Genomic DNA, 13,898 nt, shown 5'->3' on the forward strand with positions numbered 1-13,898 from the left:
TTCAATACCTTCCAAGTCGTAATAGTATGTTTTCTACAGCTATCTTTTATAGAACTAGAAGATTCTACCCTACAATTTTTCACCAAACTCGAACAGGAAAAACCTAACAAAACTAGTGTTCACATACCCATTACATCCCTTCTGGTTTCTATGTGTAGGCACTATCTCACATTTTTTAATTTGGATGAACAGAACAATGAAGAATAAGATGAAAAACTCACCATTGCTGAACATTTCATCATCTGTAAGCTGCCCATCCTTAGCATAAAGGACTCCAAATTTAAAATTCACAGATCCCTGAAAAATAAACCAATCAATAAAATAAAGCAATCAAACAAAAGACTTCATGTTTTCTCTAAGGACCTTTACATAGATACCTTTGTACACATCCAATGCATGGCAATACACATTTCACACCAACTTCATTACATGCTCAAGTAGCAGATACCTAAAAATTGACCTTTGATCACAAATTATGAATTTTACTGTATAACAAGTTGGTAATCTGTTAATACGATATATTAAGTCGGTGCTTAAAATTAGTTATGATCTCATCTATTGCAAAGAAATACTACTTTTTTTACTGCAATGAGCAATTGATTTCTAAGTTATCACAAGCATGTCAGTGCAAATATTTCAAATACAAAGCTGTACTCATTGAACAGGTCTGTGAGATAGAAGTGGTAAGTTTACGCTTACCTCTTGCTCTTCAAGAACCAATAAATCCTATAAACAAAACAGTATCTTTAGCACACTGATATTGAAGATAGTACAAATAAAACTGTAACATCCTTGTTTATTTAAGTTTTGTTTTGAACTGGCCAGTTCAACTGATAAAGACATTTTACTTTGCAGTATCACGTTACCCTACTCATCATTATTACCCTGCTACTGAAAGACACAAACTAGTAGCATTTATACTTAACGAATTGTTTTTCCAAAAACTAATAAAGAAAAACAACCAAACAACAGAAGTCACCTCCTACCTTTTGTATCTCAGGATGAAATATTTCCCTTGGACTTTTCTCAAATTTGTTGAGACTCATAGCACTGAAATGCAAATGAAATACTGCTTTACAGAAGGGCAAGTATATATTTCAACATTAAACCACTGTTTGCAGTTAGAACTGGTTACAAAAGGAATTGTTCAAAGAGCCTCTCTTACATGCAATGGTTTGTGGACTAGCTATTTTCTTCCCACAATACTAACGTCCAAGACTTCTTAAGCTTCTTTTGGATTTAAAAACCAGAAATTAGTGACACCCTGCATAGAGATCAAGTTTAAATTTACTGTATTTACTTATACAGCACAGAGCTTCATTCCATCACCCTTCACTCTGGCTTTATACATAACCATTGTGAGAATTTTAGGAGGACCCAATAATCTATTCTGTTTTGTAAGGTTTTCTTCTCTCTCTTCTAAAATAATTCAAGGCAAGTTAAATGAAAAACGAGCAATTCAGCATCAAATTCACATGCCAGAGATCGACAAACACAACAGAAAAAAAATATTTAACTAAGAAGCAATACGAACTGCCTCAATAAACAGAAATATCTAATTTACAGCATTTTTTTCCTAACTTGTGTTTCTGCATTTACTATTACTTTTGCCCATTTTTTCCCTCCCAGTATTAATTTATAGAATTGCACAGCATGTCACGGAGTGCCAAATGCAGTGTGTCTGGGGCACAGTGGACTAACAGGCAGGTCAAATCTGATGCATCCTTCCATCATTTCTTATGCTAGATCACAGTGCAGACAGGATTTGCTTTAGTTCCTTTTGAAAGGGATTAATATGTTCCAATTAATTTAGAAAAAAAAGGTTTATTAATGTAACCAAAATTCTTTGTCCCTAGATTCACACTGGCTGTGAACAGGGTGAAATGTCAAAGGAATATCAATCAGGCCTGAGGGAAGGCTCAAGGACTGTAAAAGAATAGTCAGGGAAGACATTGTAGTCTAAGCCCAAGTGAGCAAAAGGGCATGACATTTATGATCTGATCGCAGGTGGCACAGACCCTGGGAGAAGCGGGGAACAAGGTCTGAAACAAGCCTGCATTTTCCTCTGTAAAACACTGGAGCATCACAGGATGGAACATGTGATGGTGTTTCAGCAAAAGAGCTATGACCCTAGCTAACGGAAGACAAAGTTTCTCCACTCTGGGATGCCTGACCAAAAATGTATATGTGGGTGAGAGTGGAGGGCGATGCTGGGTTAGAAAGGGATGTTAGGAAGAGATATTTCAGCGATTGGTGGGCACACATGGAAGATCAGGTGCAGTTTAGCATGCAGGTATAGCACGCAGTACTGACAACTAGGAACACTATTCAAGCCAGCGCTGCTGGAGTTAGAAGAGCAGGCTTAGCTCATCTCACCATCTTGACACTCCAAACCAGAGCCACAGCCCAGAAAATTAGAATTAAGAAGTGAGGCTCAATGGCCTGCTAGCCTCTCTGGCAAATTCAGTCTGGGACTTTTCAGAAATCTTGTGCGATTGTAGGAAAATAGAGATCTGGTGGTAGTGACTTCACATCATAACACGTGCTCTGTTCCCAGAATTCTCCTCCCACATCAGCACTGGCCGTGTTATCCAGTGGACTGGCTTCAACCAAGCAAGAGACATTTGCTCACACTCCATACAGATCAAAGGTTTTGAAGACCTCCAGACTGCCCATTTATCTGGTACACACTGTCTGTTCAGTAAACGAAGGCACTTTTTATGGGTTTCTAGAGGAGGTAAAATCCTTACAGAAGATGCATTTTAAGATGTTGTCAGCGGGGGATTTGAAAAAAAAAAAACCAAACACGATGAGATTGTAAAAACTGCAGATTAAATTTGAATGAACACTTTGCAAACAGGTGCTCTGACATTTCAGCTGATTGTAACATTGAAAGAAATGGAAATGGTGTTGGGCTTGCTCATCTTCTATTCTCTTCTGCCACAAGAGGGGCAGGACAGAGTATGAGCATGCCCATACAGACTGTGGCTGGGGGAAGGAATTTTCCTGGCCTTACTGACCGTGTGTATAACACACCCTAAGAGACTTACATGGAGACAATCAACTGAAGAAATAATTCTTCATTTCTTCCCTGTTTGCTTCCTGTTATGCTAGGGCCACATAACAGCCACCTCTCTAGCCCAAATCTGCTGTTCCTTTGGTCTGTTTATTGTCTATCTAATTTAAAAAGGTATTTCTTCTCAACCACTGCAGTTCCACTTGGCATCTGTCTTACAATTACCTTGAAAATAGTCCCTCTACTGAAGAAAAATTGCTAAGAATTTTTCTCTGTTTCAAGTTGTCACTTTGTCTATTCCAGAACAAGCTTCAAAACCACTTTTTGCTGCCTTTTTGTAAACCTGTTTTTACTGTTTTTATATATCTATTATGAAAACCATGCAGCACAAGCAGTGAATTACAGGAAAAGGCATACGGACACATATCTTAACTGATAACTTATTTGTAAATACATACCTTAAAATAGATTTCACTGATAATGTTTTTGTGGGACTGTACGGGAGACATATTTTCTGAGTACCCTATAAAAAAAAAACAACTAGGAGATATTACAGGACATACTGACTTCTTCTGCATATTCAAATAGGAATATTAATAAAAACAATTACGTAAAAAAACAAAGAACAAAACCACGCTAGTTTTACTTAGCCATATTCACTACTGGTTTGGGAAAAGAAAAAAAAAAGAAAAACTGAATGTGAAAAGTCATGGACGGTGCAAAATTATGTTTTACTTAGTTTTGACTATCCTAGCATGTGGTATGACGGCTGCTGGAACTAGCAGAGATTACGAATGATTTTTCTTTTTTTTTTTTTTTTTAAAGAGTGAACCACGCATGCATATGGGAGAGTTTTAAATAAATTTCTTGGATAAAAGGCTCTTATGAAACATTAAGTGAAAAAAATTCATTAAACAATGTTAGTGAAACCAGTATCACACCTGCCCATTTTCTTAACGTTGTATAACAAAATCCTAAAAGCAGTATAAAGTCCTAAACTGATCGCAGGACATCATCAAGAACAATTTAGGCAACATTTCTAAAAGTAACAGAGTTGCAGGTAAGAACAATTAAAAAATGTCTGGCATCACAGATTTCTGTCAGAAAGTTTAGTGTAATGTTATCTACAAAGCTAGTTTAGTTTTATCTGCTATGTTAGAATTATATGTTCTTACTGTATAAAATGAAAAATATGTATTAAATACTGAAATTCTCAAGAAAGCAAAAATGTATACAATAAACACATCCAAAACAAACAAGCAAACAAAAAAACATTCAGAGCAACAGTTGAAATATTTGTTTCTTACTATTTTTCTCCAAAGTATTGAACGGTACTGAGGAACACGTTGATTATTTTGGTCAGACAGTACCACAGACAGAAAGAAAGGGTTCTTCTCTGCATCTGTACCTATATAATTTTGATGAACTGTTAGGAAAAAACAAGTAGCATTATCAACCATAAAGAAGAGACACACACCCGCTCACGCACACAGACACGTATAAATGTGCAAATAGATTCATTGATACATAAAAATATATACTTATCTACATAAATAACTATGTATTTATATACAGATGTATAAAAAAATCCCCAAGAGACAGGCACAGCATTCAAGGCCAAGAAGGGTTTCAAAATATCCCTTTTGGTAGCAGAGGTTCTGCCGCTTACAGAAACCCATCCTCTGTCTTCAGGTTAAACAACATGCAACAAGAACTTGTTTTCTGTGCAGGACATAAAATTTATTAATACTAAATTAATACCATGCTTTCTTCCATATTTACATAATAACAATTCAAAGCCACATTGCATTTTCATTGGTTAAATCTTCAATCCATTCACAAAAAGATAATTACCTTTCCCTAAAAAATATTTGAAGTACCATCTTGTATGATACTCTGGGTTTTCCAAATGCACATCAGTTCTGTGCCATGTGCCCGGAGCATTGTCTGTATTCTGAAATAGAATCGGGAGACTGTAAGATCAAATGCCAAGGAAAAAAAAAAAAAGGAGAATATAATATAGGTAAAAGCCAGTCAAGAGTGGTTGATTCACCAGAAAAGTTTTAGCTGCATACTGTTTTTTAAAAAGCAAAGAATTATTCTGAAGTCAGTTGTTGTTCAGCTGAATTTAAAACTTCTCCTTCTCCTCTTCTTTTTTCTCCTCTTTTCTTTCTAAGTAACTACAGTCTTCTCCTATTGTACCACTGTGTGGGTAATAGCTTAGTATTCCACTGAAAAGAACTTATTTCAACATGAAATTTGAAGACTAGTTTTTGAAAACTTAAAAATAAATAAATTAACAAACTGAATTCTGCCTCCAGGGTTCATTTTATTAGGCCTTCTGAAAATAATCCTCAAGGACTCTTCGCTAGACCAGAGCATGCTCTGGAATTTCTCCAGTGCTGTTTCTGGGTTAGCTGGTTAAGTTAAATTCCCAAGCACCCTTCAAGTCCTTTTCCACTAACAATTAACACATGCAGAGAAAAAGCCATTCTCCATATCCATTCACCATATGGCCATTCTTCACCCACTCAGAAAATTTTTCTGCAATACAAGCTAATCAGCTTTTACACTGAATGAAACTGAACTAAAAAGACAGTAAACAGAACATCACCCCACAGAGATTCAATGCAGAATAGTGAGATTGCTTTAAATTCTGCACCCAGTGCTGATGCAAACAGATGATCAGTAATAGTTTACTGCTAATGTTAGTTCAATACAAGCTTATGAAGACCTTGCATTTATTTCAAAAATATAAGCTCTTCTTTCTTTCAATATTAGATGATATCTACAGCTGAAAAACTTTTGCAAAGGAAGATAAAAGATGAAGATAAGTAGAAACCTAAGTGTCACTGGAGTAGTTGCAGGGACACACCATGAGTTTAACAGCACGGGAATCTGTAGGGAATGACTCTCTCATGCTCCACTCAGCTTCTTTATCTCTTATTTAAAGATAAGCATAGTTGCCAAAAGACAACTAAGGGGAGAAAAAATATAAAGCTATAACCTCATCATACTGAGGAATAAACTTAAAAGCACAAAGGTCAGCTTGAACATAGTAGTATCACCAGGACACCAACATAAAGCAATGAACTAGAGACTGTGAAGTGTTATTCAGAAGATAGGATAGATATGTTTCTTCTGACATGACCAGGTGAGCAAAACATTACCAAAACTAAATGAAATAGCAGCTTTTCCCTTAAATAATTATATTGTCGAGATCGCATACTCTTGAAAGAAAAACTAAGAAAAATCCCCACTATCTCCCTCCTCTTAGATTCTTACATTCTCATATTATTTAGCATTTTTCAAGTCCTCTTCCTTCGTAATTGACTGCAAATACCTCACTCAGTGGTGAAGAATAACTGAAGCTGAATTATTTTTTTCAGCTTTCTATGAGTATCTTTAGCCACTTACCTCACCAGAGGAGCCGTTTTCCACGCGGAACCGTCCAGCTCTCTGAATGGCTCCATCGGCATCACTAGATATAAGCTGTAAGAGAGTTTAAGATAAAGGTTCTAGTTCCAAAAATGGCCATATGATCAGCATCAAAGCTTACTACGGTTTCCTCTTCTCCCAGGCTTCATATGACTACCAACAGAGAAGGGATCAGCACAGCTATTGCTAATTTGACCACCGATTCGGAATGGTCCAATTATAACTCTCAGGAGGCATGAGCGGGAAAGCCATTCATTCACTCTTTTGGTAGATCCCGGTACTAATCGGAAATTCTCATGTCTCAAACTCTGGCTGCACCAACGCACAGAATGCCTACAGAGGGACTTGTCCGCTTTCCAGAAACTGATCTTGAACCTTGCTCCTTTCAAAACAATGGGTCTTACAGACATGATTGCACGTCTTGCAGCCCTGAGGAGAACAACTTGGGGGTACTGGTGGATGAGAAGCTAAACATGAGCCGGCAACTTGCGCTTGCAGCCCAGAAAGCCAACCATATCGTGGGCTGCATCAAGAGAAGCGTGGCCAGCAGGTCGAGGGAGGTGATTCTGCCCCTTTACTCCGCTCTCGTGAGACCCCGCCTGGAGTACTGCGCCCTGCTCTGGAGCTCCCAACATAAAAAGGACATGGATGTGTTGGAGCGGGTCCAGAGGAGGGCCACGAAGATGATCAGAGGGCTGGAGTACCTCTCCTACGAGGACAGGCTGAGGGAGTTGGGGCTGTTCAGCCTGGAGAAGAGAAGGCTCCGGGGTGACCTTAGAGAAGCCTTCCAGTACCTGAAGGGGCCGACAGGAAGGATGGAGAGGGGCTTGTCACAAGGGTGTGTAGTGATAGGACAAGGGGGAATGGCTGCAAACTAAAAGAGGGCAGATTTAGATTAGATATTAGGAAGAAATTCTTCACCACAAGGGTGGTGAAACGCTGGCACAGGTTGCCCAGAGAAGCTGTGGATGCCTCCTCCCTGAAAGTGTTCAAGGCCAGGTTGGATGGAGCTCTGACCAACCTGGTCTAGTGGAAGATGTCCCTGCTGATGGCAGGGGGGTTGGAACCAGATGATCTTTCAGGTCCCTTCCAACCCTTACCATTCTATGATTCTATCATAACTCTTGTCCTCTCAGCCTTGCTAAGTCTAAAACTCTACTTGTTGGCAGTATTACTGGGACTAGCAGTCTTTTACTGCTGTTTATATATTGCTGTTTTCAGAAGATGGAGAGCAGGAAGATTCTCCAAACATCGTACCCAGTGATGATCCTGAACAGCATAAGGGACAGGAGATGTCCTGGTCTGCTTCCAGCACTAACATCAGAAAATAGGCTTGTTTCCAGCTGAAGACTTCAACAGTTTCATAAATACCCTGGAAAGACAGCCTGGTCTTTTTATAAGGGAATCCAGGGACTCCCAGAACACTGAAACTCTCTTTGTTCTTAAAAAAGCTCTTGGAAGTCATTAACACATTAGATAACACAACAATTCTGATGTGTTCAGCAACAGTGCTTACGATCCCTACAAGAGAAGAGGAGGAGAATGCTGCCAATGATATTGCATGTTACTCCTCTCAAAACTGTAAAAAATTAGATTGTCACATATCATACCAAGCATACGAAATGGGATCTGAACAGCAATAATGCAACGGTATATCATTTCTTGCTTCCCTCTAGCAAACCATGTTATTCTAGGATAATACTTTCTCCCTTTACTTGGTGGAAGAGTTACCGCAACATTTATTTTGAAGTTCTCTTTGCTCCTTGCTTTGAAGCGGTCTTAGGCTATGTCAGGAATAAACTAGCACGGCAAAAATCCCAACACATTCTGGTGCCTTGTATAAACAGTGAGAGAAATTATATGGAAAACTGGTCATATTACACCAGTGACGTAGGAAAACATGTTTAGGGCAGAGACAAAATAATTGTGTTGTAATAAATAAAACTTGGAAATAATTGAGCAACTGAGATGCTGCTGTGGAAAATATTAAGCAAGAAAGGTTCAATATTAAACACTTAGCAATTTGAAAGGCCGACAAGCACCTTTATACGTTTCTACTCTTAAAGATAAGATGACACACTGTCATAAAATACCAGCAGACTTTCAAGAAAACCAATCAAAAGACAAGACCATTTGTGTGAGCTTCCTGTGAATTTATAATTATCAATACATTTTTCTTTTCCAGAAAAAGAATCTAAGTACTAGCAATGAAGGGTTTTCAAACCTCAAAAAAAACCCCACTTCTCTTAGCAGAAAGCAGCTCACTTGGTTTTTTTGATTAAACCACCACATCTAATATATGGACTGTATGGAAAGAAAAGAAAGATACCTGGTGTTCCTGCAATGTAACTTCCAGCAACTAAGCCACCAATTTACAACCAATTTATATGCATATTAATAAATATACTATCCCAGAACTTTAAATTACATCTATAGCTAGTAGAAAATCAGTGATTTCTCCCCACAGCAAGAGAGCTGGAGCTGGTTTTTTTCACCCCTCCCTGCTTCTGTTTTCTTATAGTAAGCTTATGTTATTTCCATTCTATCAATCAATGAATCTATTATTTCATTATGGCCTTGTATACAGAATGACATTATTTTAACTGCTGACATACCGCTATTTTCACAGTGGAGAAGAAATTTATATATGAGAAAAATTAAGTGTCAACATAATCTTTGAATTTGAAGAAAATGCAGAATAACTGACAGATTCTAGGGAACAGTTTTCAATATCCTTATTCTGACTAGTTGTTTTAATTTTAAACCCTCCCCCACTACTCTGAGGCATGCACACATAAAATCACATACACACATATATATGTACAAACAGGAGCATGCACACAGTTTTTAACTCACATAATTGTAAGTACTTAATCAAATACCACCCTAGTATTTTGCAGTCTTCAGCTCATAAGAGGAAAAAATGGCTCAATTCTGATCTAGGGGAAAACATCATATTTATATAAAACTTGCTGTCCCGTTATGATGAAATATTCGTAAATAACATAGTAAAAAGATTTCCTAGCACAGGTCTAATATATCTATTCTGAAGCCTCTTTTTATTACCCTATAACTTTCAAGTCCAGTTTAGAAAGCACATTTTCCAAACTAGATCAAATTTTTCACCTGGAATTGAAAAAGATTTGAGCTCTGCATTATAAGTTGCTAAAATCGAAGGACAGGCTATGTAAACTTACAAGCTCCACAGATCCGTAATGCTTTCTGCTAAACTCTCCGCGTCTGCAACCCAGATCTTCAGAGACAGAGCTGAAATAGAAACACTTCATCAGTATACACAAATCAACTAGTCTGAGATCTCCTGCAATGCTATACCCTGCCATTAACAAATATCATTCCTGCTCAACAAGGTTCGCAGTGCATAAACTCAATACTGCAAGGAACACTCCTTAAAATGTGCACAATCTCTAGCAGCCATTGCAGTCTGGCTTTCATATTACCCCCAAAGGAAAAGAAATGTCTGTGCCCTGACTGGAAGCAAAAGCTGTGATTAAATTAAATATTTAGTCATGATGTAATGAGAGTTCCAAAGCAGGTGGTAGCTTATAACCATGTTTGAAATCTGTGCTTAATCTAAGCAAAGAAAAACCTACAGTAAACTTAATGCCTCGAACAGGACAACTGCACAGTGCTCAATAAGCTCGTGCTTAGTATGCTGCTACTGTTTTTTTCAGTCCTTTTTTCAGCCTACACACAAAGTGAAACAATTACTTTAATTCAAAAGCACAAGGAAAGAACAGCATTTCATAGGTTTCTCCCCATCAACCTTAACAAAGATAAAACTGTCAAGCAAGCAAAAGTAATCCTAGAACGCAAACTTCAAAATCCATATGCACTATCATATATAATCTCATACCGCGTCACATTAAGCATATCACTACGTGCTTCATGAGGTCAAAACAGATAGCAAATACCTCCTCTAACTATAAACACTAAGCCTCCAAATGAAATCTAAATAAAGACTTAGATGCAAGTTTAACATAAATCTTGATTACCCAGTCTGTACCAGGACTAGCAGCTCAAACCCTCCATCATATTTCAAACTTAAGAGTTCACCCTTCAGTCAGCAGTAACGAAAATAGAGTCATTTAATTTTAATGGAAAAAACCAAACCAAACAAGAAACTCATCATCCAGCAATAAGAGATTAAATTTAAATTGGTGAAGGGTCTGGAGAACAAGTCTTATGAGGAGCGGCTGAGGGAACTGGGGTTGTTTAGTCTGGAGAAGAGGAGGCTGAGGGGAGACCTTATCACTTTCTATAACTACCTGAAAGGATGTTGTAGTGAGGCAGGTGTTGGTCTCTTCTCCCAAGTGACTAGCGATAGGACGAGAGGCAATGGCCTCAAGTTGCGTCCGGGAAGGTTTATATTGGATATTAGGAAAAGTTTCTTTACTGAAAGAGTGGTGAGGCATTGGAACAGGCTGCCCAGGGAAGTGGTGGAGTCCCCATCCCTGGAGGTGTTCAAAAAATGTGTAGACGTGGCACTTCAGGGCATGGTTTAGTAGGCATGCTGGTGCTGGGCTGACGGTTGGACTTGATGATCTTAGAGGTCTTTTCCAGCCTTAATGATTCTATGATTTTCCGAGAATTATCAGTACTGTAAATTGCAATGTTGTATTGATAGACAGAGAAACATCAGATTTTAATGCAACATCCACATACGCGTTTCTTGACTGTAGGAGATACTCTGAAACATTTTAATTTTTAGACAGTTTTTCTATTTGGATTCGTGTTTACAAGTACTTAAAATTTATTAAACACGATTCACATTTCTGAGTTCTGTCCACTTGGATTCCATGTCTTCACCCAAGAAGAAGCAATACAAACAAGACGTATCTAATGAAACTTTAAAACTCATCAAAATAATTCTAGTATTTGCTTCCAGTACGTAAAATATGCAGGAAGGATATGAACACAACAGTAACAGTAATTTTAAATGACCCACACCCTAAAGCAGGAATGTTAGATGTTGCAACAACAGAGCTACCTTTTTAACTTCATAGGAATAAAACCTTTGGATGACACTACTGCTTCCAGTAACATATACCCCATACTTTCTTGGTCATTTGCCTTTCCACCAGACCCCTCGTCGCACAAACGCATCTATACTCCTTCCTAGGCAAAAATGACCATATACAGCCAATATGACCCCTGTAGGCAGTGAAACCATAGTCTGTGTTCTGACACATATAGGGGCACAAACATACACACCACAGCAGCAGCAGTACGAGTGACTTGAGGAAAACTGCCTACAAGAACTGAGGTTAATCCACATAGCATATATAGAGACAAAAATAAAGACATCATATTTTCTTTTCCCTTCCAGAAAAAACAAACAGTTTCCAAGTATAGTTTTGTACGGGCTCAAAGTAATCCTTTGCCTCTTCACACATCTCAGAGAAAATTTGGAAAGTTCAGATAAAACCTAAAAAGTAGTAATGCACCACATGCAATTTTCAGAGTTCCTGCATTTTGAGATACACATGAAATTTTGCAGATGCTTCATGGAACAAACGGAATGTCTTATTCGCAATACTTTTTAAGGCATTGTGGGTTTTCTATTATTTTTTTTACTTTTACAGAAAAATCAGGTAATCGTGGCAGTGCTAGTATTTTCTTTGTGTGCTACTTTTGTTCTACAAAATTCATTTTTTGTGGCTACGTGTGCTAGTTGCCTTAGAAACCATTGTAAACGCAATTCCGATCAGCGAACACTTGTCACCATCAGTAGTAGTGGCAGAATGCTATGAAAACAGCAGTCAAGAGAGGTTTTGCTGTCGCTGAGCTCTGAAATTCAGTCTTTGAACAAATGAAGAAGTGCATGTAAGATGACAATTCAAGGAGCAGGTAAAAATAAATAAATCCAACAACAGTCACTAGCACAATAAATATTTTCAAATCTTGGGAAAGCCAGGTCACTGTTTTGTGTGTCTGACATCTGAACAACCCCAAACACAAATATAATACATATTAGAAAATCACTCCAAATAGCATCTGGCCTACTGTGCTCTGAATGAAACCATCTCTGCCTGGATAATTTTTAGAGACTTTTATGAGTCATGCAATAGCTTCACAAAAGCAGGAGAAAAAGCAAGCTGGCATTTACAAAGCTGAACTACTTCCTGCCTCGTGGCAAAGCCAACCTCAAAATGCATGGAACTAGAGGAAAATGCCATCTCATTAATCACCTGCATGATAAACCCAGGAAGTTACAAAGGCATTTTAGAACTATCTGCATACACACAAACTAAGTCCTATACCTTAATTTGGTGATATTTCACCTGAGTGAAAGTCGAACTCTATCAGCAGAGATCACAAAGTCAGTAGCTAACAAAAAGATTTAAAAAATTAAATGCGAAAAAACTATTCAAAATGAAATATTACATAACTAAGAAATGGATATAGGTATACAACACATGAATGCACCGATGTAACAAAATACAGGTGATCAAGTTAAAGGAGGACACGACATGAAAGCCATTAATTTAGAAATGCAAAAAGTCAAAATGTATATTAAGGTATATGCCTGGCAGTGCAGGTAAAGAGTCTGGAAAGTAATGTCCAAAACATGGTGGCAGAATTAAGAGCAGACCAGATACAGTGGTCTGATCTTAATTAAGATCATTAAGATACAACCCAACAATGACTGCTGCAGTAACATTTCCCAACCAGAGAGTCATAACAAAACAAAAGACAAAGTGAGGTGCAGAGTATGTTTGGCTTCTACTACACAAAACTTTTTTTCTTCCCACAACGTGGAGAAGATGATTGTCCTTCGCACTGTCAGGTGTGCTCAACATTGCTTCTAGCAAAGTTCTGGAGGCAGATTAGCCCTAAGAAAGGTTTACCGTTAAGAATCCCTGATGTCCATGACAGAGAGGATGTTGAAAGAGACCATCTGATCCAGAAACTTGTGGTTTACCTGCACTTGCAAATACAAAGCTCTTCAGAACAGGCGTGATCTCTACAAAACTATAATCTCTATCACATGAATATATCCTCTATTCCAGATTCTCAAAAAAAACAATTCTCACGTAAACAATCCCAGTATGCTTACTAGAATTTTTTTTTCTTTAGCATTTCCACAATGACAAGCCATAAAATAGCTGCCTTTAAGAGGCACTCCAACACGCTCCAGGATTTCACACTTCATTAGTTTTGCTGGCCACAGAATGACAGGGAGCAGGGCTGTTTCAGAGTTCTGTCACTGCATGACAGACACAATGATAAGCACGCAGACCGTAGCCTACAGTAGTACACATAAAATAACAAGGAGACAGCACTGTCATATTCTGCAAGGAAACTGGCAGACGCTTCGCACTGTAGTTGGTTGAACTCAGCATTACAGAAGTATGCATAGCAGGTCAGTCTGACCTCATTATTTAGCTAGAATACGTACTCTAGGGTTAACAGAATGCCAGGA

At 38.0% G+C, this 13,898-nt stretch overlaps 1 protein-coding gene across 8 annotated transcripts in view; it reads right to left on the minus strand.

Annotated features, from left to right (window-relative positions):
• GARNL3 (GTPase activating Rap/RanGAP domain like 3) overlaps positions 1 to 13,898 on the minus strand; it is a 61,887-nt gene that overhangs the window by 37,745 nt on the left and 10,244 nt on the right. For 5 of the 8 annotated variants that reach the window (XM_075439403.1, XM_075439402.1, XM_075439406.1 and 2 more), the window contains exons 2-9: positions 9,652 to 9,721; positions 6,434 to 6,508; positions 4,871 to 4,970; positions 4,324 to 4,442; positions 3,475 to 3,539; positions 987 to 1,050; positions 700 to 726; positions 222 to 297 (exon numbers count right to left, since the gene is read on the minus strand). In XM_075439403.1, coding sequence (XP_075295518.1) covers positions 222 to 297; positions 700 to 726; positions 987 to 1,050; positions 3,475 to 3,539; positions 4,324 to 4,442; positions 4,871 to 4,970; positions 6,434 to 6,508; positions 9,652 to 9,721 — 596 coding nt within the window. Of the gene's footprint in view, positions 1 to 221; positions 298 to 699; positions 727 to 986; positions 1,051 to 3,474; positions 3,557 to 4,323; positions 4,443 to 4,870; positions 4,971 to 6,433; positions 6,509 to 9,651; positions 9,722 to 13,898 lie in introns of those variants that run through there. The other 3 variants (XM_075439405.1, XM_075439409.1, XM_075439410.1) reach the window with 3 other exon arrangements.

Source organism: Opisthocomus hoazin, chromosome 19 (genome assembly GCF_030867145.1).
Source record: "Opisthocomus hoazin isolate bOpiHoa1 chromosome 19, bOpiHoa1.hap1, whole genome shotgun sequence".
Lineage (NCBI taxonomy): Eukaryota > Metazoa > Chordata > Aves > Opisthocomiformes > Opisthocomidae > Opisthocomus > Opisthocomus hoazin.